The sequence below is a fragment of the Siniperca chuatsi genome, linkage group LG11, assembly GCF_020085105.1.
Source record: "Siniperca chuatsi isolate FFG_IHB_CAS linkage group LG11, ASM2008510v1, whole genome shotgun sequence".
Lineage (NCBI taxonomy): Eukaryota > Metazoa > Chordata > Actinopteri > Centrarchiformes > Sinipercidae > Siniperca > Siniperca chuatsi.
Window position 1 is genome coordinate 7,984,178 of NC_058052.1, and position 27,603 is coordinate 8,011,780.

Below are 27,603 nucleotides of genomic sequence, written 5' to 3' on the forward strand. Positions count from 1 at the left end.
AATTGATTTTTTTCTTTGATAAATTCAAATCTCATTAGAATTTCGAATTCAGTTATATATCACAATTTTTGTAGATGTGAAATGACATTTTTAAAGCTCAAGCATGTGTAAATAGTCAAGGAAGCTTGATCTGTCTCCTTTTGAAGACAAAGTTTGACCACTATTGTCCCACATTTGCAGAGTGGTATCTTGAAAGAGAAATAAAATTGGAGTACCTTTGAACTACTGCTATAGATGGAGCATTTTCTAAAAAAAAAATGCATGGCCCCTTTTTATTATACTTGGCAGTTATGGTTCTGATAAGAGAAGTATAACCAACTTTATTAATGACTTACAAACTGGAGCTGTCATAGGTTTCTGGCCATGGGAGAGAGACATATTTTATGTTCTCAATAATCCATCTATTAATTGGATTTATAAATCTAAGTTATCCGCATTATCCTCAGAGAAGCATGAAAATGCAATTCCAACAGATAAGGTTGAGGTTGTTGTGAATGCTTTCAATTGCACATGTCAATGCAGGAAAAGTGAGATACTACAGACAACTTTAGGCCCTATAGGAGGCCTCATCAGACAGTGATGAATAGACGTGTTTGTTGTGCGCGGGGATCATGTTTCATACACCATCTCTGTTAAAGGTGAGGCGAAGCTCCAGTCTTGGCAGTCGGATGACGTGGCTGAAGGTTGCGGACGATGCGCCGACAGAGTTTCTATATTCACCGTTTGATCCATCACTTTCCACAGTGACTGGAGGCTGTGAGCCACGTGACTCGAGTCAGCCAATCCGAGGTGCGTACGATGAGCGCTCGTGAAGCGCTTACGCCATATGCGTAAGAGAGCATCCCTAAAAATTGCCTCTGTCATACAACCAGGAAGAAGGTGGGATAGCCCTACAAAGCTAACATCCCCAATCTTTCTGCATACTTTCTCCGAAAATAATGGGGTCTTCCAGGTGGAAGGTGGCAGCGGCGGCTTTTCTCGCTATAGTGGGCTCTTTATTACCTATCGACGCAGATGAACATGAACACACGGTAAGACAACGTTTTGAGAGGCCGATTGAAAAGAGGGAGCCTTGAAAATAATGGACGTTTGTGCTCTGTGTAACCTGCTAACTGTAGCTGCGACGGCTAGCTGCATACAAGAAAACGGAATTACAGACACGACGGAGAGCATGGCTTGGTCTGTTGGGTTATTTATCGATACTTGGTGAGCTATCAAACAGATAGGCATTCAATTAGCTAGTTAACTTGTCACCACTTATCGGCCTAAGTGCTTATGGCTAACGTTTGCCTGCTAGCATGTTAGCACGTCTTCCTCACTGGTTTTCACCAAGCTTTCCTTGAGCACCGGCGGAAACTGCTCTCAAGTTAGGCTAGCTATCAGTTCTTCAGCAAAATCAAAACTACTTGCATAATGAACGCGTAAAGCTCAAGGCAATCCTCACAAACACGATTTACCCGAAGTGATGACCGTGATGTTTGTTTTGTCAGCCAACGTTAACGTTATATTATGCCGAAACACCGGTTAAACGTCAGGGCCTCTCGGTATTTCTTCTGTCTTCTTCGGTTTTGTCAGACCCAGACACCGTAGTTACAACTGTTTAACAAGTTGATGGTGTATTACATTGTCTTCTTCACATATTCCATCTGTCTTATGTGTTAAAAGCTGTTAAGTTAGTAGAAACGGATATAGCAATGAAGTTAAGTTCTTTTTAAGAAACGTAGATAATGTACACCAAGTTTAATGTTACACTGACGCATCAATAAGTGTGATACATTTTCATATGTTTGCATGAATTTGAATGCAGTAGAGCTCATTTCACGTCAGTTTAAGTGGAAATTTGATGATCACAAGTCATTTTTTAAACACCAGGGTCTAAATCGAATGTACCTGTAGCTGTGTTGTTACTAATGTGAGGGTGAACATGTTTTGAAAGTTATGTAGAAGTCACACGGACATTTTCATGTAGAATATCAAATACCTACAATATGAAACCAGAACTGGTGTAGCATTTTTGGACTTCACAATAGGAGTTATTGTTTTTCCTTTGCAGTACACAGATAAGGAGGAGGTAGTTTTATGGATGAACACAGTGGGGCCTTACCACAACCGACAGGAGACATACAAGTATTTCTCCTTGCCCTTCTGCGCGGGTTCCAAGAAGACCATCAGTCATTACCATGAAACACTCGGAGAGGCTCTGCAGGGAGTGGAGCTTGAATTCAGCGGCCTAGACATAAAGTTCAAAGGTATCCTACTATCACACCAATTTTCACCTGTTGAGCACACATGAACTGATGAGAGCATTGAAATAATAGTTTGTCACTCGTCTCTGAATATTTGGGTCTATTCTTTTCCACACGTCATTTTCCTATCTAACAAAATAATGTGGTATTTATGATCCCTGTAGATGAAGTCATGCAGACAACATACTGTGAAATTGACCTGGACAAAGCCAAGAGGGATGCCTTTGTCTACGCAATAAAGAATCACTACTGGTACCAAATGTACATAGACGACCTCCCCATCTGGGGTAAGTGATACATCATTTCCTTTTTTTTTTTTTTTTAAACTTGCTTCTTGGCTTGACAGACCTCCTACGAAATTGCCAGATAATCATACATGTCTGCGTTGTAAGTTGTCCTGTGATTTGGAGTATTACTGTAGTATTTTCTGGCTCTGTCTATCTGTGTCTTCCATTCTGTCTCAGTTATTAGTTACTTATTTGCTTATTAGCTCATTAGCCTCTTACAAAGGTTGGCAGTGACACCGGCATCTTGTGTGTCAGTGTGGTTATCTTGATATTGGGGAAGTTAAACCAGTTCTTATTCAAGGCTGGATCTGTCCATTCATCCTAGGCCAACCTAATCGGGGCGTAACAATACACACAGCCTTGTATCAGTTGGCTTTCTAAAAGTCACTCAAGTCAGTACGTGCAGTGAATCAAACGATTCACCATGATTTTTGTTCAGAATCTGTTGAGCAGTGCAGCACTGGTTGATTAGCTGCTTTCTTCTCTGCTATCTTTCAGTCAACTGAAATGTTAGAATTACTTTAAAATGTGATTGTGATGCACATTGTAAAACACTCCTTGTTTCTGCTCTATTGAAAATGTACTGATATATTAAATTACACCCCTACAACTTACAATATTGGTACATTCACATGTGGAAAAGAGCTTTTGACGCCAGCCTTGACCATGAAGCGCTCCATTGTTTTACTCTGATAATAGGCATATTAATGAGAATTAATCACTGTCACTACAGACTCTTCTTAAGGCTGTCATTCTAACAAGCAATCAGCTATCACTCGCCTACGTGGTCACAGTTTGTACAATGGTGCCACACCTACAGTTGCTCAAACATAACTGTGTATGTTGATGTTGTAGGTAGTGGGTGGGGCACTGGTATTTATTCAGACAATGCTGTATGTTACATAATTATGCCTTAATCTCAATAAATAGATATTGACTTTGACATCATGTCCGGTATGTCAGGGTGGTAACGGAACCAGTGCACTTATCCCCTGATCTGAGACATTTGGTTGGGGTTATTCACTGAAAGCCTGGTGCTCAGTAACAGCAGATCTGTAGTTAATCACTTTCTGACCACAACACACTTGCAACACACTACTGTCTTAAATTAGATCACTTGCCTAAGGTTGGTAAACTAGAAAAAAACATTGCCTGCCAAAGTTAATTTGTTATCCAGAATAATGTGCATTTTTCATAGTAGTATATAACCATACCTGTTGCCAATGCTACAATCAGAAACAGTGTGATACTCACTCAAAAGGCAAATGCATATTTAGAGCATTATGGAAAACTTTCTCATTAGTGAAACTTTTTTTAGTGGCCTCACATCTGCTACAGTACATGTTGCCACAAGGGAATAACATAACATTTCTATATTAACATTAAATTTGTTATGTACCCATGCAGTGGAGAAACAGGAAGATAAATATGTTGTTGGGTTTTTTTGACCTAGAATAATAGGCAGCCAGTTGGGAGGTGATTAAGAGTGATTGTTTTGCATCAAACTGATCAGAGTTTTATTATGGTGGCCAGCAGGGACAAACTTTGATAACTGCTGAAGCCTAAAGACTGAATGTAACGGATGAATACAGATTATGCTGTTACACAGTTAATGAGCAGTGTAGCAAGTGACCTTTATTTGACACTTACACTCCTTGATAATTAATGTTATATAGCCTCAGTGTTTACGCCTGTCCATTTGACCACTTCTGTATGCACCATATCTTTAATTCAGTGCATGTCAAAAAATTTTTAAGGTATTGTTGGTGAGGCCGATGAAAACGGAGAAGATCATTACTTGTGGACGTACAAGAAACTGGAGATCGGCTTCAATGGCAACAGAATTGTTGATGTAAATCTGACCAGTGAAGGCAAAGTCAGGCTCGTGCCAAACACAAGAATCGCAATGTCATATTCTGTGAGTACTGAATGACCTGCTTAGTGGTCCTTTTTATATACTACTACTACTTATTTTATGTCTGTAGTATGTGTCTTGTAATCTCATGGGGCTCGGGTCATGTAAACATGTTCATTTACAGTTAATATAACAATGTAAATAAACCTTTATTATCACAGGTGAAGTGGAAGAAGTCAGATGTGAAGTTTGAAGACAGATTCGACAAGTACCTTGATCCATCCTTCTTTCAGCACAGGGTAAGTTAAATATTATATGTTTGGTTTTCAGAGATCTGTGCTTCATCATGCAAGCCAAGAATGCCAGTGGCTTGTTAAAACTTGTGTATTACCTTTTAGAAGGTACGAGTTGAGCCTCGTACCATGGTAGGTAGTGTTACTGACCAACCTGGCGACTTTTGGCTGACTCTTGAACTCCACCTGCAGTTGTGGCAGGAATCCAGCTGAGCTCTTTCTAAAAGGAAGTTTGGCTGATTTAAGAGTCTCAATTTTGATCTACTACAGCCAGTGGGCGAAAAAGTTGTTTCCTGCCCTGACTTGTACAGTGAAGCTGAGGCCACTGAGAGCAGGGATTTTACAAATGAGTGTTTGTGTGACTTAAATACCTTGAAATATCCTGAGTATAATGCATTCAGCAATTTGTTACTGAAAACGTTTCCCCACTACATTGTTAATTTTGTTTTATTGAGGTTTTTTTAATATTTGATATATTCAGTTTTGATGTAATAATCTTTATAACAGTTGCTTCTTAAAACAGTTGTTGTTTTTACTAATTCTTTTTTTAGATTCACTGGTTCTCCATCTTCAACTCCTTCATGATGGTCATTTTCTTGGTGGGTCTGGTGTCCATGATTCTGATGAGAACACTAAGAAAGGATTACGCCAGATATAGCAAAGAGGAGGAAATGGACGACATGGTAAGTTTTTATTGACTTAGCAGTTTGCTCATGAGCACATTGTTATTTGCTGAACGTAGAATTGTAAGTGAGATTCCATTTTTAGGTTTTGTCATCATTGTTTTCTTTGAGTTTTAGCAAATAGTAGGTTTGTCTTTCAATTAGTCATTTTTCCTACTTATTTTTTTTTTTATTTTTGAAAGAAAACAAAGAATCACTGTTGTCTTTCCATCAAGTGATGGACAGTGTGCAGGATTCTTTTTCTTTCCGAGTCGAGTTTTTGATCCTACGCACCTGTCACTAAGACTTTATGGTGTGCAAGAATTCTTTTGAAATTCCTTCTCATTTTGCATTTTGTCACTGTGTGCCATCAGGACAGAGACCTGGGAGATGAATACGGGTGGAAGCAGGTACATGGCGATGTGTTTAGGCCGTCAAGCCATCCACTGATCTTCTCCTCGCTCATCGGCTCTGGCTGCCAGATCTTCTCCGTCTCCTTCATCGTCATAATCGTCGCTATGGTTGAGGATCTGTACACAGAGTGAGTAATTGGCAGCTAATTGCCTGGTTATAGTCAGATACCGTTTCAAAACAGCGTTTTAAAACAAAAACGATCTCCATCCAGACGAGCGTTTCAGCCCCGTTTCAGAAATAATCTCCATCTATACTAACACGCTTGAAAATGCATATATTCACATACACTGGGCATGCACGGGACGGTGTAAACAGGAAGTAGATTGTCTACTCTGCCGGTGGAAGCTCAGTTGTATTAGATACTGAAAACGAAGAACGGCAATGGCAAAAAGTAAGACCAGAGATTTCTTTGCTTGGAACACATATACAACAAGGTCAGCAACACCTGTAATTCGTTATCCATGTTGAATCAGCAGCTGGTAGTCGAGGCTGATGTCTTTGTTTGTTTTCTTCCGGAAAAGGGACACGTGATAGGGGCGCGACGAATCAGGGAAGGACACGTAGTGACTGACAAGACCCATTCAAGAAGCAGAACGTGGGTGTCTGCGTCATCGTTTCCAAATGCCTCAGTTTTTTTGTACGTCCAGACTAGAACGCAACCCTGGAGTTTTTAAACAAAAACAGGGCCAGCTGCATTTCCAATCGATCCATTTTCGGGGCTGTAAAACGCCACAGTAGTGTGGACGCTAGGTGTAAACAAAGCAAAACACGTGATTTAAAATAAAACCATAGGAGTGTTGATGTAGCTTGAGGGAGAAGTGGACTTCAGTGCTCCACTCATCATTTTTCTCTGCAGGAGAGGATCCATGCTGAGCACAGCCATTTTTGTGTATGCTGCCACCTCCCCTGTCAATGGCTACTTTGGGGGAAGCTTGTATGCAAAACAAGGAGGTAATTAAAAAAAAAAAAAATGTCCATGCATCACATTCAATCTCTTTCCTGGGCTATTGGCTTGATATTTCCTTTCGAAAGCTATTATAAATTTCTCACATTATGCTGTTTGATTTGTCTGACTAATACAGGCAGAAGATGGATTAAGCAAATGTTCATTGGAGCCTTTTTGATCCCAGCCATGGTGTGCGGGACTGCCTTCTTCATCAACTTCATTGCTATCTACTACCACGCCTCCAGAGCCATCCCATTTGGCACCATGGTGGGTTTGACACAGCAACACCTCCCTAAAAACCACAGTTATGAAGAACATCCTCTGAGTCAACAGCTTCAGTTTATCTGTGTGGCTGTGCTGCTCTGTGATAATGATATGGAGTAATCGGTCATGGAGCTGATAGACAAGTATTTAAACTGCATTTCATACTGTGTCCTTGAAGATACATTTCTATAGTTCAGGCAAGGAAGTGATCCTTTGGCTCATCTGAGGAACACTGAAAACCGATCACATAATATAAAACACATTCCACATGACGCTGGCTCCCTGAACTCTGAGTTTATTTCTGCATTTAGTGCCAAAGTTTCCAAAATACTAATTAAAAAAACAACAACAACCCATGACTGCTTTCCACAGAAACTCTTCAGTTTCTTAATTACAAACAGCTGTTTGTTGGCTCAACGCAACACTCAAGTATTGTTCTGTGTCTATCAGCACAACATGAGATCAATCATAAGTGTCAAATAACCGTCTTGAAATCAGACCAGGAAAAAGCCATGTCACAGCCAAACTTGTTATTTCAACAGATGTGGAAAAAATCTGGGCGTTAGTTTTTTTGTTTTTGTTTTTTTTGTTTGTTGTTTTTTTTTTTTTTTTTTTTTGGCCAGACCTGAAGGTCATCTGATCATAACCATGAGCCTGTATGCATTTGTTATCCCTCTAATTTAATTAACATTAATTGTCCATGGCATTTGTACCTCCTATGAGCATTAATTATGAAAATCTGGGAATCAAGAGAACCAGCACCTCTTAAAATCATTTCAACAGTTTATTAAAAGTCATTGAGCGGAACATTCCTGGGACACAGTCAAAGGACAATTGAGATAAATCTGAAAACACCCTGGACGTTGGCTGGAAACACAGACCCCGCCCCCCAATTGAATGTTAATAATTTTTGTCTCCTGCAGGTCGCTGTCTGCTGTATCTGCTTCTTTGTCATTCTGCCGTTAAACCTCGTGGGAACAATTTTGGGGAGGAATCTGTCTGGCCAGCCAAACTTTCCCTGCCGAGTGAACGCTGTGCCGCGACCGATCCCCGAGAAGAAATGGTAGGTGTGGCCCGACACAGGCAGGGCCGATTTACATACATGCGTACATGCTCACTGTAAAGAAAATGACAATTAAAACATACTATTGATCATAACACATATTTTGAACAGTACTGGGGCAAACAATTACTATTATCAAGTAATCCTTTTGATTCTAATAATTGACAAAAGGTTCATTAATTTTGTTTATAAAATGTCAAAAAATGACACATACCTGTCACAAGTAACAAGAGCCAAATATAACATCTTAAAATTACTTATTTTGTTTTACCAACAACCCAGAAACCCAAAGATTTTCAAATTAATTAGATACATCTTATGTATCAAAATACTTCACATGCATTGATTAAGTAATCATCTCAGTACTACTGTGCAGCATCTGGTGTACATTCAAACATTATGGCATGCTGTGTATTTATGGTTGTGGAGGGAAGTGTAATGACTGATCAGTGGGCAGTGAGGAAGTTGTTCTTAATGCATGAAATGAATTCTAAGTGTTTTAGGACCTGTGTTCAAGTGTTACACTTCAGGTCAGAAGTAGAAAATGGTTTTGCTTTGGGTAATGAAAAATGGCAACGCAATAAACTTTTAGTGTATTAACATTTACAACCTTCTGCCAGGCACTGTGGCCGGCTGCCAACAGGATGTGGTAGATGTGACTTTAGGCCACTGTCAGACTTTGCTTGAATTTCCAACCTGGGTCCACCTTTTCCTTTTTTTCCCTTCTCACAACACAGTCATAAAAGTCACAAAGTCACGTGTCCTTGCCCTGGAGGGGGGGAATCTGACGGGAACACCTCACCATGTATAGTCGTATTCACATGTTAAATCTTGTGATCTCTCAGGTTCATGGAGCCGGCTGTCATCGTCTGCCTCGGAGGAATCCTTCCATTCGGGTCCATTTTCATTGAAATGTAAGTCTATGCTGTAATACTGAGGGGTTTGTATGCCGTGAGAGGATCTTTGCAGCAGGTGACATGTTTTCTGTCCTCGCTCTTCAGGTACTTCATCTTCACATCTTTTTGGGCCTACAAAATCTACTATGTGTACGGCTTCATGATGCTGGTCCTGGTTATCCTGTGCATCGTGACCGTGTGTGTCACCATCGTGTGTACGTACTTCCTGCTCAACGCTGAGGACTACAGATGGTGAGTGTAGACATGTTTTGCCACAGTCTGACACTGACTTTTTCCGAACAATAAAAGCAATGTCATAGAAAATAATCTCTTTCAGAACATTTTCATTTTTTTTATAACATGTTTGCTGTAAACCTCATGTTCACCTGCCTCAGTCCCTAATCAAGAGCTGAGAGAATTATTAATGATTCAAATGTCAGTAATGAGTCAAAAAGTAACTAAAAGTGGCCTACGCTGCTGATTAAGTCTCTTAACTGTTCTCTTTGTTTTATTTTCTGCTTGTATTCTCTTTTCCAGGCAATGGACAAGCTTCCTCTCCGCCGCATCCACTGCTGTTTATGTTTACATGTACTCCTTTTACTACTACTTCTTCAAAACTAAGTAAGTTTTAGACTTAATTTAACCCACATAAAAACTACAACAGTAGTCAAATCCATTTCTTATGTTGTTTCATCCTGTTGTATTTCAGGATGTACGGGCTGTTCCAGACATCCTTCTACTTTGGCTACATGGCTGTGTTCAGCACTGCCCTAGGAATCATGTGTGGTGAGTCCTCCATCTGTCCCGACCTAAAGAAACTCATTACTCTGGCAAATAACATTCACTGAGCTTGGCTTTTATAAACTCCAGATTTAGTCAAAAACTCATTATTTGCAACGTCTGTTAAAGTACCACAGACTTGGAGTAAGTATGCTGCCACAACTTCATCAGTCAGTTAGATTTTTTAGTGACAAAATGCCAAACTATCTTTCACATTCAGTCAGTCAGTGTGACTAAGAGGCAGAGCTCTTGAATACTTTGGTTTCCTAAAGATTGGGCCCAATGCAAAGGCGTTTGAGTATTCTTATCCTTTTTTTTTTTTTTTGTGAGGTTTGCTTGTACAAGTGTTCCAAGTCAGACTCTCCAAACCCTCTTAACTGCACAAACTTGTGGCTTGTTTCAACCCGATGAATGCTGCATGTTCATGAATAGGGGTGCGTGCGTTCATTGAGATTTGATCATAAGCATAAACAACGCTTCATTCACAAACATGTTGCCAAAGAGTAAAAGAAGAACTTCACACTGCAGAGCTTGAAGTCCTCCTCTTGGGACCATTTTATCATCATCATGTTTTACCAGTTTACTTATTTTTTTGGTAGATTTTATTGAAATATTTTGGCATGGCAAAGACCCTGGGGTCCAGGGGAACACATATGGAAACATTACAAATGCAGCAGTGTTAGTGGTCACGGGGGACCCAAAACAATTAGAAAATATGAACGCAGGTGCCATCAGAGCAGCATCGTACTGTGACAGAGATAAAGAGGGAATGGTTTGACATGAAGTTAGATGCTAAAAAAAACATCTTGCTAAAACAAAGCGGTCCATGATTTAGATGGGAGGTGGTCAAAGGGGACGCGACAGAATATTACACAGCAGGTGGTGGTGCACTGCTGGGTGAAGCGTAGGATATTCCCCTGGACCCCAGGGTCTTTGCCATGCCAAAATAATTATAGAATATAGAAAGGCAGAGATGACTGTACATGACTCCTGCCACAAATTCTAAATACAAATGAATGCTACGAGTTCACTCATACGTGCCACTTGGGAACGGATCTGAACATCCAAGTAGTTCTTGTCTTTTTCTGGTATCTCTTCTGGTCTTTTTAGGGCAGACTGCACATCAGTTCTTCAGCTTCAATTGCAGTTAAATAGACTTTTCCTCCCCCACTGCAAGCCAAACTCATTCTTCAGCTTGAAGAGTAATAAGCCAAGGCTGCCACCCACGTACCTTAAAGCACCTTTTGTGGAGCTCTCTAATCTGCACTAGCTGCTACATGGTGCCTTCTGGGTTTGTTGGATGTCTGACTGGTTATTTTGTAGACGTAGGAAGTGCTTTTCCTTGCTCTGACTTTTATTGGATACCTTCACCAGTAATCGTCTTTTCCTGTGATGGATTTACCCGCAAAGTGAGAGTAGAGCGTGATACTTGCAGTTGCCAGGGCACCTGAAAGAAACTCATAGAACACATTTGTTTTGCAGGTGCCGTTGGATACATGGGAACAAGTGCCTTTGTGAGGAAGATTTACACAAATGTGAAAATTGACTAAGAAGCGAAGCAGCAACACAGGGATATTAATGGATTTGCCTACGTGTATCCTGTAAGACGGCGGGCACAAGTCATTCTTTATTACTTTTCTTTCTTGCAAAGAGATTGTGAGAATCTCACTTTGTACAATGTAGTTTTTCCATTTTCTGAATGAATTTCAACGCCGCAACTCAAAGTGTACAAGAGCAAATCTGCGGAAGAGATATCAAACACAAGGTTCTGTTTTTATCAGTTGCTTTCAAACAAACGTTGGGGCAAGTGTTTAAGGCTGACATGGCTTCTCTTTTCCAACCCAGTCCCACCTGAGACCAGAGAACATAAATGTTTATTGATGGAATAGTGTAGCTCTCTTCAGTGAAGAGGCCTAAGTATATTGAAAGCATTTGTTCTATTGTGTCAGAATAATAGAGAGTTGGGTGTGTGCCCGTGTTCTGACTTGATTTCTATTTTGTATTCTTGAAGTCACTCGAAATATCGTTATTACACAGTACAGTAGTTTGTTCAGATTTACTTCCACTGCAAAAAGATGATCTAAAAGGCTCACTCGAGAATCATTCCCCCATTTTGACGATTAATTACCTGTTACAGTAGCAATCCATCCAGTTGAGAGATTTTAGTCCTGCTGTAGTTTACTGTACAGACGAGAACAGAGGGACTGATCAATGGTTGAGGTACAGTAAGAACCGATTTTTAAATGGATGTTTGATGTGATCCCATTTCCTCGTTTAGTCGGGGTTTTCTTAATGTTTGGGTTTGAATGAAGTCTACTTGTAAAGATAATATATGGATGGGGGGAAGTGTATATAACCTTAATAATGTACCTTTAGATGTAGATCCCAAATGTATTTTCGTTGTACAGATTTACTACAGGATGTTTTTTTTTTTTAAATGAATCAGTTAAAAACAACAACAAAAAAAGGTTTTGTTTTGGTTTTTTTTTTTGTCTGTTTGGTGCTTGGGATGGGGTTGGTGGCGCTGTTACATCTTGCCTGAAATTGCATGAAGTTTTCACCAAACCATCTGCTCATCAAATTCCACTTCAGTCGGCGCTGTCAGTTTTTTTCTTTCCTCTGACTCAAAATGTAAAAGGTACAGTTTGATGCCCAGTAGGCCTGCTTATGGACACTCTTCTTATTTTGGTTTCATATTATTTAAAGCTTTAAAAAGGCTCTACATCTTCTGGTAAGCCATTTCCCTCATGTTCTTTCTGTCGCCTAACCTGAAACATCATTTGTGAATGTCAGAAGGAATGAGGTGATTGCTTTGTTTCCGCAAACATACTGTACAAAGTGAAGTTTATGTACACTTAAAACTAGATGTTTTCATAACCACACACACATTTCCCATTTTGTGTAAATACAGTATGTACCCTACTTGTATGAGAAGTGGCAATGCCTTTTTTTCCCCCCCTTTTCTAATTTCCAGTTCTCCCCACTGAAGTTGATTTTGGCACCTCATGTTGTGTACCAATGTCTGATTAGACATTCTGAACCTGCATATTAACTTGCTGTAAAAAGAGAAAATAAACATGTTTATGTACAGGGGTTATTAAGTGTGGTTTTGACTTTGAGGGTAAATGTTTTTGAACTGAATTATTAGATAAGCTCATACATAATGTTCTGTAGATGTGTGTTACAGTCACAGGACCATACAGTAGTACAGTTCAGTGTTTGTTCTGTGTCGAGGGGAAGGTGAGTTAAATTCAGTTAATCGGTTGGGAAAATAAGAGCTATAAATAAAACTGAAGTTTCAGGTCAGTTAGCCTGAACCTCTGTTTAAAATATAGACCACTACACCGCAATCTGGCACATGAATCCAAACAGAGCTGTCATTTATAGAGAATATATTTATTAGTGTATTCTGCTGTGTCTGAGTAATACAACTTATAAACTGTAAACTAAGAGTGTACATTTATTTTTAGATTTATACCATTCACTGCTTTAGGTGTAAGAGTTGTGAACTTCGTCTTCAGTTGACTTTTTCAAAGTACTCCTTGGATCCTTCAGGGGTTGGTTTGATCTGAAAAGCAAACCGTTACACAAAATTAACTTTTAAAAACTACACTGGGGTTGTCTTACAGAGGACTGATGTACCTAATGCACATTTTAAAGCACAACACACACTAGTAGATAATTAACATGACAAACTAAATTTGACAAAAAAAAAAAAAATTAAAATAATTGGACAGGGGACAACATATTGAGACTACAAGAGAAATGAACAGGAACCCTTCACTTTCAGTACTGAATTAATTGAAAAGGATATAGCGTTTGGGAAAGTCTTTTTGGGCAGCATGTACACACGGTATCGGGTTGATGGAACTCACCGTTGGGGACTCAGGGGTCCAGCTGGCCGGACACACCTCACCGTGGGTCTCCACAAACTGGAACGCCTTCACCAAACGAAGGGTCTCTTCTACACAACGGCCCACCGGCAGGTCGTTCACACTCATGTGCTTCACCACACCGTTTGGATCAATGATGAACAGGCCCCTGAAGGACAATAATATAACATAAATGATCAAGCATCTAAACAACAGCTATGAGATTCTCTACAAAACATTCAACACGACTAAATTAAAGTAAAACACAATTGTGTTCTCGATTGGGCCAAATCCTTCCGAAGTCCACTCTCTCCTACTATTATAGTAGACAGATGTACAGCTTGATCTTCTATAGTTTGAGTATTGACGCTGTGGGTGTGAGTATATGACTATTACACTGATAATGTAAGTTCACCAAATGCTGTCTGTAACAGTCATTTGTAACATATTGGCAACATCTTTCTCTTTTACTTAGAGAACATCTGCATTGGACGCACAGATGCAGTTGGCAAAGTACAATTCAATAAAGCCTGGGAGATGGTCCTTTAAAAGAAATCAAACAGTCCTGCATCAACATTATGACACCATATAAGACAAATACCAAGAATGTCTAACGGTCTCTATTAAAAGTAGTGGCAAGAAGTGATGTTAGCCACATGCCAAATCAAAGCAGCAGTAATGGTGGTAGTAACAATAACAGCAGTTAAGTGACGAGTCCTTGAGGGTTCTTACCACACCTGCCCACATTTCTACTGGGTTGTCTTTTCTGTGTTTCTTCACTATATTTTACCAGCAAGTTATAATAACATTGCATCACTGTGCAAATGAGTGCGTAGTATGTAGACAATGATATACCTGTAAATTGTGTTGGAAATTACATTTTAATATTTTAAATGGTCAAATAGTGACATTGCATGTCCTGTAATGGAAGCTGTGAATAGATACTTCCTAGAGAGCACCTAATGAACCTACCTCAGTGCAATGCCAGGACCCTCCAGCAGCACACCATAGTCTCTAGAGATCTGCTTGTTGAGGTCGGACAGCAGGGGGATGTGGATGTTGCCCAAGCCTCCAGTCTGACAAAACACCATAAAATAATACCTGATTAACACTGGCACAATAACTGCTGCTAATACAGCTAATAATAATGCATTTCAGGTTATTCCGGCATTACAAAGTGTTGTGAACACAACCAACACACAGTACTTGCACGTCAGTCATTTACCTTTATGGCACACATCAAAGGATGAATGAAAAAAGTTGAACCTTGCACCATGTGTGTCTGTTAATGATTAAATGAGGGAGAGTACCTTGCGTGGAGTGTTGATCCATGCCAGGTGGGTGAAGTGAGAGTCCACAGACACACCCACCACCTCACAGTTAACGTCGTGGAACTCACTGGCCTTGTCGCTGAATGAGATGATCTCCGTTGGACACACGAAGGTGCTGCAATATGACAAACACAGAGAGAAATAAAAGGCACTGTGAGTAAAATGTTTACTGGCCCAATCACAAAATTACCACAGTACAACTGCAGAGGACTGATGAGATGAGTCTGAATTATTTTCTTTCAGTAGTCACAAAACGCAAAGCGACGGGAGGGGTAGAGGAGTGGGGCCTGTGTGACTTGAGCTCCATCAAATTTGTACCGGTCGTCAGATCTTAGATTCCTCAAAGTACATTAAAATCAAAAGGTAGGGAAAGCCATCATGTTATTCACTTCATCTCTGCATGCATGTCACAAATACTCACAAATCCAGTGGGTAGAAGAAGAGGACCAGGTATTTGCCCTTGAAATCAGCGAGGCTCATCTCCTTGAACTCCCCATTGTGGACAGCTGTGGCCTTAAAAGCAGGAGCAGGCTGAGTGACAGCAGGGGCCCATCTGGAAGTGCCTGATATAGAAGAGTCAAACACAATTTTATCATCTTAATAAGCTACACTTAACTTAACTTGACAGTACTCATTATTGCACTATTACTTATATTATTACATTGTATTATTATACCGTGCATACTTAACAACCTCTAAATCCACTTTTGTACTTACACTTATTTTAGCTTTTATACTTATATCCACTTTGTACTTAATTTATCTTACCTGTATTATAGTGTATTATATTTTGATTTGCTTTGTACTTCTATTCCTGTGTGCGCTGACGTGACAGTGAGCAGCTGTAACAAAAGCGTTTCCCCTCGGGGATCGATAAAGTATTTCTGATTCTGAATGTATTCATTCATACTATGTGCTTTGTTAAACCAAGGTAACTCTTACAGTGTGAAGTACAGGGACATCATACGGAAAACTCCAGACATCTCTATACAATCTGACTTTACATCTAAAGTGAAGATGACATGCCATGCCTGTTTGTGCAAGTGTAAACTCATGTTTTATTTTAATGAAATCTTTACTGATGGAAGCTATTTACAGTGATACTGAAACGGGCAAATGGGACATGCAATCGATTTGAAATTCTTTTTTTTTTTTTTAACAACTTGACCCAGTGTACAGTAATTAAAAGCAAGATACTTTCAGTGGAATTGTATGATGATGATCATATCATCAACTACAAAATGAGTTACTGAACATTTTGTACATGTGAATAGCTTTTTTCTGATCAGTTCATTGCCCTAAACATCAGTTTGGACATTTTATACATGATAGGGCATACAGCTGCCTTATTGTAATCCATTTCAATTAAAAACAAAAAACACATTTTTCATGTCATGATATTATTGCCCAGCTATAATCTGAGGATGTGCTTTTATAACCACACCACGGAACAATGAATAGTCTATTTCACCTTGATTTTCTGGTTATCCGGACATGCTGCTGAGGAAACATTTACACTAAAACAGTTTTGAGAAAACCATCCAGATCTGCCGATTATTTTCTCAATTAATTAATGAATCACTTGGTCTATAAAATGTCAGAAAAAAAAACAGAAAAACGCCCATCGGCTGTATATTCTGGGACTTTGGTTTTGTACATACCGGTACAGAAACAGGCTCTCTGAAGTGCTGGACCGGTGAGGATTCTTGCAGCCCCAGATGCTCCATGTTGACAGGCTGCTGTGACTTTCAACCCTCCTACTGCAACCCTTGCCTAAAAAAAAAAAAAAAAGAAAGAAAAATAGACATCAATTCAACATGAATAATCCACAAATACACAGAAAAAATACTAACCTATTTTGGTTAGCAGCTGGACAGCACTTATGTTTAAAGTTCAAACTAGCTATGTTTGTGTTATAAAGCTTAGAGATATAAATAAAATGATTTTTAATCTGTTGTGTTTGAAACTGTTGCATTTGTCCTCCATGAAGGCAAAATAAGATGTCCTGTTATTTTTCGTGGCTTTCTTTTGCTGCTGCCCACAGTCTAGTGAGCAAAGGTCTTAATGTGCGAGATGCTCAAGAGCTGGACAGGGCTTGTTAAGAAACATTAATGGATGTGAGATTGTGTTATGAGCTGCAAAAGAAGCGGTGGATGAGGTAAAAGACAGGATATCATCAGATTTGATGCCACCAGGTTCTCAGGTTCAGACTGAACAAGACCATATCCTGTGCCGACAAATTAGTGACATTCAAGAGCTGCAGCTTTAAGACTGAGAAATCCTATTTTACATATTGAATATTTGTATACAGAAATATGAATAATTCCCTTCTACTTTTAAAAAGATACATTCCTACTGTCCTAAAGAATATACTCGAAACATAACATATTTCAAATACAACAGGATATCCACGACATTTCAATAATGCAGATGCATGACCTTTCAGTTTTTAAAGCTACTTTTCTTATAATTTGGAGTAATTTTTGTCATGTATACGATTAATTCATGTGCACATGTAGTTGTGGAGTTACTTGGGGGAAGATGTCACTATGATCCTAGTGCAGAGCCGCAAACAAAGCAGTTTTACATCTGCAGTTCTGTCATGGCGCCGTGCACCCCCTTCAGGCAAGAAAAGTAGTATCTTTTTATTTTACACTTGTTAAAGAAAATGCTTAGTTGAGATATCAATGGGTAATTCCAAAAATAATCACATTAGGAATAGAACTGATGCTGCACTGCTCTGTGTGGGTTTAAAAGTCAGCCATGGAGCACTTGTGACCTCACCCCAAACCGTGATATCACAGCAGGTGCTTTTCACGCTGCCAAGGGCAAAATAGCTGCTGTGACAACACTAACTGCCGTCACTAACAGGACTAAACACAAGCACACTAAAAATAAGTGAGCTGTGCCTGAGCCTGTACAGTATGCTTTCTTGCAGGTCTGATGTGGAAGTTTCTGTTGAGTGTTTTCATCTGAATAGTTTGTCTAGACAGGTTAGTTAGTTAGGTTAGTTAGTGTGATGAATCGGGTTAAGGCTCATGAAGTGTTGACATTTCCTTTCATTTAAACATTTTCATTTTAAGTTTATTATTTAGCTAACTTTGTGTTTTGAATGGACCTTTTTCACAGGAGACATTTTTGACTTAGTAGGAAAAACACCGGTGTAAACATTAACATGGCTCTGTTCCCACTAAGCATGCACAATACCAGGACCCTGAAACCAGGAAAGCTAAATAGAATTCAGCCATCATTAATTGTATTATTTACACATGTGATTTTCCTATTGTAACATGTCAAAATGTCTGTGAAAAAGGCCTACCACATTGATAACTGTATTGATAACTGTATACTTTTATGCTGCTGCTGTGTTCACTTCCACCTAAAAAAACCTGCAGTCTCCCTTATGACAAAAAGATATGCCTACTAAGGGAAGCTGCACACATACCATAAAGACCTTTTTCACAGTGCACATTTGACATGTTATAGCAGAAAAGGCTCTCATAGCTGTGTTTTCATATTGAAGTGGGTCATCAAATTCAATAGACAACCCAAACCAAAAAACAAGTCTAAATTCTGCTTTTGAGATTTTTTCAGAAGTGAATATTTCTGTCTCTTAAAGTGTTAAGTGTTAATATCAGATATTTTAATATTTTCTGAGATTTAGTGTTTATAGCAGATATTAACCGTTACTATCCGCTTCACCAGTGTTGACAGACGGCCTGTAGCCTGCATAATAATTATATAGGCATTATTAGACCAGAAATATCCCAGGGTATCGCCACAAAAAGCCAAGCATTTTAGTGATAATGAGATAACCTCAGCGTCAATGTTAAATAAGTTGCTCATCACACATTATCACATTTTTTGAGGGGGAGAAGAGCTTTTACTTGTATGTTACCTTTGTGTGTGTGTGTGATGTCTGGATGATGATGCAGGTATTCAATTACTCATGAAGCTTCTTTGACGACCGTGGCCACTAGATGCCGCTGTACGGTGTGACTCAGCGTCAGTTAGGGGAACAAGCGCGTTAACGTCTCCACTTACTGTACACTATTCATAATGCATCACAGCATAACTGTCTAAACTCCCATGCTTAAAAACATTATTTATTTTTTTTAGGAAACGCTATTTATGTGTACTTGGTCACTCCTCTGTTCGTAACAGGTTACAGTCCGTCTATCATCAAATTCCTTAAAATTGACCCTAATGTTTAATTCCAAAAATGCTTTACAAACTTTTTCTTTGAATCTGCGTGCTCCGCGAGGTAAGTGCGCGTTGCACATTGCGCATGCGCACAGCAGAGAACCAGTACAAAACAAAATAAGAGACGGAAAAACAGAAATAAGACTTGTTTTTTTTTTTCGTTTTGCTTTTTTTTTCGTTTTCCAACATGTCACACAAAACACAGAAGTATCAAGACAAAAACATAAAAACACATTACGCGTATCTGTCTTTGCTAACTGGCATGGCTCACTGCAACACTTCAACAGATCAGATACACCGTTAATTCTTTAATCACACCTGTGCTTCCCCTGCTATGACATGTCGCAAAGTCCAGTGTGTGAAAAAGCTCATTGTATGGAATGGTAACAATTTAACATTACTGTGACACAGTGCCGATAAAATCACGAATTGGTGATTAATCACTTTTGACTATCACAAACAGGCTAAAGGTCATTGATAGAATATAACAGGCATGTTAGTAGCCCAATGCGTTAATATGGTCTATATTACTGAGTATCCTACCAAACAAAGCTACTTTTTGTTGTTGTTTTGTTAGAAGGAAACCCTTACTTATTCTGCTAAATAACTTGAAAGAATAGCCTATTATTTGAATATTTCTTGAGATGCATAGTGGTGTAAAACAGCGGTCGCGGACCAGAGGGCTGTCACCAGTGTCGGCTGGTCCTCCGCTTCAAATGTGCGACACACACACGACATGACAGCGCCTTAGTGCAGAGGTGAATTATTCATCAATATCAGCTATCGACACTAGTTAATTACTGATTAATAAATACCAGACTAAGGCGAAAGAGTGTCGATAGCAAACTAGATGTTGTGGTGTACGAAGTTGCACTTACAGAGCTCCTGAGTAGTCTTCCAATGGTGGCTGCCATTTTGGATTATGTCAGAGGAGGGCGGTTTGAGCAGATTAAAACGTCGTTTACGTACGTGCTCGACGCAAACTTGTCCTCTGAATAAATAAATAAAATATTCACATATATGGTATGCTGTTCATTAGATTTTTCAATCATGAGCACCAAAAACAGCGGTGGAAGACTGGTACTAGTACAAATGATGCCCTAAAAACAAAAAAAAAGAAGCTATCGTGCTGCCTCCAGGTGCTCCTCGTGAGCGCCACAGGTGTTACTTTAGGTTCGTTACTGCCCTAGGAAATAGCAGTTTATTCACTGCTTTCCGAGCAATGGAAAAATAATATGCTAAGAATTATTTATCAAAAATCATTCAAGTCCGTTTTTAGATGTGTGGTTAATTGCTTAAAAAAGGCAACAAAAAACTATTGTGTGTGAACTTTTGCGTTATTTATACGTCCAAGCGTTTTGTGAAAACTACCCTTGTGCCCTCTGCTCAATATACTGAACACAAGGTTAATGATGTAATTATAACCTCCAATATTTCCGATGTCCCAGAATGTAGCATAAACCCGCCCACAACTGAGCACGTGGTTGAAGGCGGAAGTAGTTTCTAAATAGAACTTGACCTCAAAGCACGATACATGCACACTGGTAAAATGTGTACTGTAGAAGTTTTATAGTGCGTTTTTTAATTTATGAGAAGTAAATATATCCGTTGTTCTAATGGATCCTAATCTGTTGTTTTGGAAAAGCCAGGGGCAGGTAACTGTGCACAGTGTTTTAGCATGCAGAGCATCAGTGAAACTGTGTTACATCTTGGTTCCTCTGATATTTTTATTAAAGTGTTGAACTGTACCTTTCCTTTTTTCAGTCCTTCCTCAGTCGACTACGGATCTGGGTTAATCTCCTTGATCCAACTTCCCTGCTTTCCTCTGATGTAAGCAGCAGCCGCTACAGTGATCTCATACTGTGAGATGAGTAGAAAATATGTGATGTTTAACTAGTGATACTGCTCTCCTCAGGCTGAAATACAGAAGGCCCACTCTCTTCTTGGAAGTGGAGAGAAACTAAATGAAACGGTCAGATTATGTTGAGGAATCTTAACTGCACAGTGGTCTGCCAGTCAAATTTATGAACGTGCAGCACATTTATTTGTGTTGTGTGTTTGTTCTGTTTCCTCCTCTAGGATGGGCAAGCACTGACCCTCTCACTTGTGAGTCTTGCAAGAAACACAAAACTGCAAATCATTTGTACAAACAGAACCTTTGCTAAATTAAGAGTTCATTTCTGCCAATGCGTTTATATCTTTGAATGTGTCCAGATGTTGTGATTTGAAGGAGTTTAATAATGTGCTGCTTTTGGTGAGAAGTCTTGATGACTGCTCTGTGTTTACAGTCGTCTGTCCACGCTGATTCTGGTGCTGCTCTTCCATTAGTTTTCCGCCCTCCAGGTACAGTCAAAACCAGGCTTTTACACGTTTTTAATAGTTTCCATCATTATTAGAAAATGTATATTATTACTATTACTATTGTATCACTAAAACAATTAATTTGTAAAAGAGATGCCGATGTCCCCACTTCTGTCATTTCTGTCTAGCACTGTTGCCGATATCAGCACCTCTGGTACGTGTGTTGTCCAATAAATAATAATAATAATATAATGACACTTTGTTCTTGATAGTGGCTATGAAATGAACTTTAGAAAAACAACTGTTTCATTTTTCAGGTGGTTGCCAGCTTTTTGCCACATAGCAGTGTCAAACCTGCTCTGTTTTGGCAGGTACTGAAGCATATTCATCATTTATATTTAAAAAAATGCATTACAGGTGGCTGTAACACAGTGTGCATTAATGATAAAAAATGTATTCTTTCAGTTTTTGCTGCATAGTTACAGTGCTGGGTTCAACTATGCAAACAGAAATTCTTCATCAGAGCAGGTAATTATATATATATATATATATATATATATATATATATATATATATATATATATATATATAGTATATTCAGATATTGAGTTATGAATTACTGTCATCACTTTATCTGCCTTTTTCTCTCACCACCAGGGTAAGAAGATGTCTTTGAAGCAGCTTCTGTTGATCGCTGGAACAGTTTCCTATGCAACATGTGCAGGGGTGTGTACAACGAGATAATCTATGTTGACTGTAATCTAAGTAAACTTTTAAAAAAAAGCTGTTTCTTAAAACATTTTTTTCAATTTCCTGTGTCTTATGATTCAGGCCCTTCCTCAAATTTTCATTAACCGACTTGGTGTAAGAAGCGCACCAATCCAGACTTTCTTTAGGTCGATATTACCAATCCCACTGTCAGGTAAATTCTTTATTTCTGTAGCATAAATAATGTATCAGAAATCAGAAAACTTTATTTTGCATGGCAGATAGTGGAGACATAGGTACAAAATGGTACATTATTTGCTAATTTTCCTTTTTTATATATATATATATATGTGTGTGTATATATATATATATATATATATGTATATGTGTGTGTGTGTGTGTATATGTATGTGTGTGTGTATATATATGTGTGTGTGTATATATATGTGTGTATATATATATATGTGTGTGTATATATGTGTATAATAGTAAGTCAGCTGGCGTGGGTCCAGTAATAACAGGTAGGACTTTTTAAACTAACATGTGTAACTCTCTCCAGCTGCTCTGGCCTTCTTCAATGTGTTTACCATCAGAAGTGAGGAGTCAGAAACTGGGATCCAAGTGTTTGACTCCAGTGGAAATCCTGTCGGCCTCTCTAAAGCAGCTGGAGAAAAGGTGGGGGTGGGGAGCAAATGGACAAAAATAAGTCTTCTCATTGAAAACTTGCAGTGTTAAATGCTTGTTTCTTTTTGTTCAGGCTGTGAGGGAAACTGCGTTGTCAAGAGCGGTACTGTTTGGTACAACCGCTGCTGTTCCTAATCTCCTGGTTTTGCTCTTACAGAGGTCAGCCACTTAAACGTTTTGTTCTATTTACTTGGACAAAATCGCACTTGTTAGGCTTTACAAAATAGATTTTCCTTGACAGAAAAAGACTTTTCCAGAGGAACTCTCTGCTGGTCGCCCCTCTCCGGCACATAAGTGTTGCGTTTGTTCTGGGCTTGATGATCCCCGTCTCATTCAGTCTCTTTCCACAACTGGGAACGGTAAGATTCACGATCCTCCTGTGCTGTAATGTTTTCCATGTGATGAACGCTGACCGACATTGACCTCGTTTTACAGATAAGGAAGGAGAACGTCGAGGAGGAGCTGCAGGCTGTGGCGGACGACGGACAGTTATACTACCATAGAGGACTCTGAGGAGATGTTTTAGTAGATTACTGGATAGCATCATAATAAAAATGTCTTCTTTAACATCATGCAGCTGAAAACGTACCATGCATGTAACACACTCAAAGATGAAATGCAGCTTTTTCTCCCAGATTTCATGTGAACTATTTTGTTGTAAAACACAGTTTAATACATTAAAACAAGCAAGAGGCTACTTTTTGATAGTAAATGTATTTATTTGGAATATTAGGTGTATTTATAGATAGGAAATATTACATCAATTCATGAAAATACATTTAGTTTTCAAAGTTACATGAGCATTTCTATGTATTGCACTCTGTTTTATCTGATATGTTGAGGCACAAAACCATCCTTGTGGCAATGTGGTTGAAAATGTACTCAACTGTAAAACAACAGCGCTAACTATACATCAGTTAAAAAAAATATAATCTGAACAGTAAGACACACATGATGCAATATAAATCAATGTGGACATGGAAGCACCAATCATTTAATCAGTTAGTTACTTTTTATAAAACAGCCTCATAATACAACACAATCTGCTTGTATTTCAGTTGTGTGCAACACTAAAGTCATTAGTAAAATACAAAATGTGACATTGTTTAAAAAAATGTAAATAAACCAACATGTTGTGCAATGTGTCTGTTCCAGTTTCTACCAACTAACTCATTAAACATTTGTAAGTGCAGCTTTGCACTGTGGATTGGCATTTTCATATGAACCAGCTTATTTGTCTCCATTTCACACTGCAGACAAATACTGTAGCTCCTCGTTGTCCATAACTGCTTATGTTAAAGGATAAGGCTAACATTATTAGCTAGCTTATTGACACCAAATCCCATGAAAAGACCAAAATCAGCAGTGCGTTAGTCCATCTTTAAATACTTTCTGACTTTCCTACTCTGTCTGTGGCACTCCGCTCCAAGCCCATTGGTTCCTGCTGAAGACGTAAATCTTTAAAAATAAACAGTCACAAATATATAGTTTCATTTAAAAAAAAAAAAAAAAAGGCAACGTAACTTCCTAAAACAGCTAGGCTCTGTCGTTTTAACAGACGTAACTCAAACGGGAGTAAATAGTGCATTCAGTGGGGACTATTTGTAGCTGCGGATTAATACACATTTGAGTCAAAGTGAACTACAGTGCCCATGTTCATGGTAATGAAGGAACAGTGTAGCTCACTGATGTGTTTTTAATATTTTTTTCACAATGGAATAATATATGGCTCTGGATACATAGACAATACCTAGCAGGATCAATTCATTGTTGGTTTTGGTGTTTTCGTGGGATTTGTTGACAAAAAAAAAAAAACATATTGCCAAACTTATCCTTTAATTCTATGATGTAAAACATCCTGGTATTGGTATTGAGTCATGTCACATATTAGCACAACAGTGCAAGATAAAAACGTCCTACCTCACATGAAGGTTACTGTGAGAAAGTGCCTTGTGCTCACTCTGATGATAACCGTGAGAGTGTGCACAAGCCTTTCAGAAAACAGTAATTATCCCAACATACACAAAACTACAATGTCTTCCTGCAGTACAGTGTCTGAAAACAGGTTTATATCCGTAAGAGCTGCTCGGCAGCTGCCAAATGAAAGAGGAAGTTCTCTGTCGCCGGAGGGAAATGATGCTGCTTTAAACCTTCCAACGTGATTTTAGAGTCTTCGCACTCGTCAGCCAGGGCCACCAAGTTGGCAAGGATCTCTTTTGTCTTGACTGAAATATCCTGTGAATTAACGTGCGGTTGCCATGTTAGATTCAAGACTACATTTCTTACAACTGTGGATTGAATACAGACACGTTTGGGAATTCTCACCTTAATGACCTGACTATCTGACCTCTCAGCATCTTCAGCAGACTGGACAATAAGGTGGCCAATGTCCTTGTGTAACTTCCCCATAGCCATGGCCTCTGTGGTGGGATACTGAACTTCAGTCTGAGGGAAATGCTGTCCTACTCTCTCAGGAATCAAAGCGCTCTTAGACACGTACTGCTCTCTCATTTAAATATACTGTACCTTTGGCACTCTGGGATACTGTGATGACACTGTCTGGGAGGTTCACATACACATCAAACAAGTCCGATCTGTTGCTCACTTCCGGATCTACAAATCCTGCTATATATCCTGCGGAGAAAACGAACACATTGGTGCATAAATAATTCATTTCCCCACCATGAGATCACAGTGCAGATGGTGGCTGATCACCAACCATGGAGGAGGAGACTCTGAATAAAGGTTTACTGTTAGAGTAAATAAATCTGTAGGCAGCCTTACCAGGGCATTTCTTGAGATCCTCTAGTTCAACATCAGTCAGGTGCACATACGGGTGCAGGATGGTCCAGTCTTTTCTGTGCCATGTCAGAGTCGGCAGAACTCTAAGGAGGTACAGAGTTACCCACAGATGACAAGATTCTCCACTCAAAGTGATAATTAAAGTTTCAAGGCAAATATTCTCAACTGAAGTCTTAAATGCACCTTGTAAACTCCAACAACGCTTCAATCCGAGGGTGATGGACAACGATCCTCTTCTTCAGCATGAGAGCGGTATACAGGATGACAGTCTCCATACCAAACTGAGAGACCACATCTGAGATAGAACGCAAACATGGAAGTATACTGGATGACCCGCTTTCATCTCTGACGGAATCTAGAGTGGCTTTCAAGTGAATTTTTCTGTACCAATATCAATTTCAGGTGTGTTTTTTTCTGCTGTCTTTTACTGTAACATTAGATGGACAATATCACTTGTAAACAAGTGATAAAAACACCTATTCTACAACCCTACTACTACTACTAACTCCTATAGCACCCCAAGCATAGAAACACATATCTCGCTGGCACACAATAGCACAACATGTGAATATAATGACGAACATACTGTGTCAAGATGAAAGTGGAATGCTACAAACGTTGTCAAAATACTAATTAATGTCCCTCTTAGCGGCGGTGGTGTCTCACCTTTGACCGAACCAGCCAAGTACGCTTTCCGGACATCATAGTCCTTAATTAGAAATGAGCCGTTCTCATCGCTCTGGCAAATTCCTTTGGTGAGGACGGTGACATAAGCCTCCATCATTTTCACTGGACTGCCATGTTTGATGTACATCCTGGATAATAAACAAAGACATACCACTCAAATGAAGACACACTCACTTTAAAGAAAAGCGTACAAACTACACGCACTGTGCACGCTGTACCTGCAGAGTATTCTACTAAGTGCAGCATACTTCTCAGGGTTGAAGTCTTTTGCTGTAACAACTATTGAAAAATGAGTGACCTTGAAGGGGGGGGGGGAAAGTAGAGACAAAAATAAAACGCAATGCCAATATTAGATAAAAATATAGAAACGCTGCACTCTCATTGATTTTAGTGACAGCAGGGTCTCTGGACACTGTACCTTGTTTAGCGCTGTGGGTTCCTGTACCTCCACTGTGGTGATGTAGTACCAGGTACGACAGAACTGACCAAACACAAAGGTGTTGAAACCCCGGCCGTCCTGGGTCAGGCAGCACTTGTTGAGCAGGACTTGCCTCAGGTCTGAGCCCACAGAGGGGTAGCACCACACCCACAGCGTGTCTCCATTCACATCTTTCTCTGGATCGATGAAAAATAAAACCACAATTGAACATCAAATATGAATCTTAACATATTAGATGATGGACAGACATTAAAAACCTAAGATAGGGCTTCCTGGGACCAAATCTCCACCACATGTGTTATTGGATGCATTTAGGAACCCATCCATGACCAGCTCATTAATGTATACTGCCTAACATGCAGGAGCAATGAACCAGTGAGGGACATTGAGCCCTGCTGAGGAGACACTTTTGGGTCACACTGGTATCATGTGATTGCCCTGCACGTACAGTGAGTCCGAGGGGCCGACTTCGCTTGAACACCACCCAAGAAACAAGAAACGACCTGTGACCTAAAACTTACCGATCAATCCGACGCTTAACATAAACTGCGTTTCAGGCGCAGCCATATCCCATACCTGAAATAGTTCAGAACCACAAGTTAACTGGAGAGAAACCACCAACCATCTTCCTCTGTGGACACTAATGTAGCACCGTGAAGTACCTTGAGAGCGCCTGCTACGTCCAAATACCAGAATGCGACGCTGGACGGATTTAATAAGACAGTAAATGTGTTCAAACTTGACAGTGGCCTGGGTGTGAATTCTGCTGTCAACAGACTTTCCTCTCTTTGCGAAATCTCTTCCTTCTTCCGGGACAGGAGGATTGTGCGGGAGGAGACACGCGCAGCTGACAACCAATCACAGTTGACG

At 39.5% G+C, this 27,603-nt stretch overlaps 4 protein-coding genes across 5 annotated transcripts; 2 read left to right on the forward strand and 2 right to left on the reverse strand.

Moving 5' to 3' along the window:
* Window positions 1–664: 664 nt before the first annotated feature.
* On the forward strand, window positions 665–12,799 carry tm9sf3 (transmembrane 9 superfamily member 3). The gene is made up of 15 exons (XM_044215267.1): window positions 665–1,031; window positions 2,054–2,249; window positions 2,411–2,533; window positions 4,291–4,451; window positions 4,610–4,687; window positions 5,233–5,364; window positions 5,718–5,884; window positions 6,614–6,708; window positions 6,840–6,970; window positions 7,891–8,030; window positions 8,876–8,944; window positions 9,032–9,178; window positions 9,464–9,547; window positions 9,636–9,712; window positions 11,189–12,799. Exons 1-15 carry the CDS (start codon window positions 939–941, stop codon window positions 11,254–11,256), a joined length of 1,761 nt encoding a protein of 586 aa, XP_044071202.1. The 5' UTR covers window positions 665–938; the 3' UTR covers window positions 11,257–12,799.
* A 282-nt stretch (window positions 12,800–13,081) lies between these two features.
* Window positions 13,082–20,237, reverse strand: prdx3 (peroxiredoxin 3). The gene is made up of 7 exons (XM_044215271.1): window positions 19,991–20,237; window positions 16,571–16,682; window positions 15,331–15,472; window positions 14,889–15,024; window positions 14,551–14,654; window positions 13,582–13,747; window positions 13,082–13,274 (listed from the first exon to the last, which is right to left on the reverse strand). The coding sequence occupies exons 1-7, from the start codon at window positions 20,024–20,026 to the stop codon at window positions 13,224–13,226; spliced, it is 747 nt and encodes a 248-aa protein (XP_044071206.1). The 5' UTR covers window positions 20,027–20,237; the 3' UTR covers window positions 13,082–13,223.
* A 339-nt stretch (window positions 20,238–20,576) lies between these two features.
* sfxn4 (sideroflexin 4) lies at window positions 20,577–23,948 on the forward strand. The gene is made up of 14 exons (XM_044215270.1): window positions 20,577–20,767; window positions 20,877–20,942; window positions 21,028–21,084; window positions 21,192–21,218; window positions 21,401–21,455; window positions 21,602–21,627; window positions 21,731–21,784; window positions 21,879–21,941; window positions 22,071–22,139; window positions 22,245–22,335; window positions 22,681–22,796; window positions 22,879–22,964; window positions 23,047–23,164; window positions 23,241–23,948. Exons 1-14 carry the CDS (start codon window positions 20,729–20,731, stop codon window positions 23,316–23,318), a joined length of 945 nt encoding a protein of 314 aa, XP_044071205.1. The 5' UTR covers window positions 20,577–20,728; the 3' UTR covers window positions 23,319–23,948.
* dennd10 (DENN domain containing 10) lies at window positions 23,504–27,586 on the reverse strand. Of its 2 annotated transcripts, XM_044215268.1 has the most exons (10): window positions 27,396–27,586; window positions 27,255–27,309; window positions 26,713–26,909; window positions 26,513–26,592; window positions 26,274–26,422; window positions 25,791–25,902; window positions 25,590–25,690; window positions 25,332–25,439; window positions 25,131–25,225; window positions 23,504–25,040 (listed from the first exon to the last, which is right to left on the reverse strand). In XM_044215268.1, the coding sequence occupies exons 2-10, from the start codon at window positions 27,298–27,300 to the stop codon at window positions 24,873–24,875; spliced, it is 1,056 nt and encodes a 351-aa protein (XP_044071203.1). In that variant the 5' UTR covers window positions 27,301–27,309; window positions 27,396–27,586; the 3' UTR covers window positions 23,504–24,872. The 2 variants fall into 2 exon arrangements, with proteins under 2 accessions (XP_044071203.1, XP_044071204.1); XM_044215269.1 differs by lacking the exons at window positions 26,513–26,592; window positions 27,255–27,309; window positions 27,396–27,586 and having other exon boundaries at window positions 26,713–26,851.
* Between the last annotated feature and the right edge of the window lie 17 nt (window positions 27,587–27,603).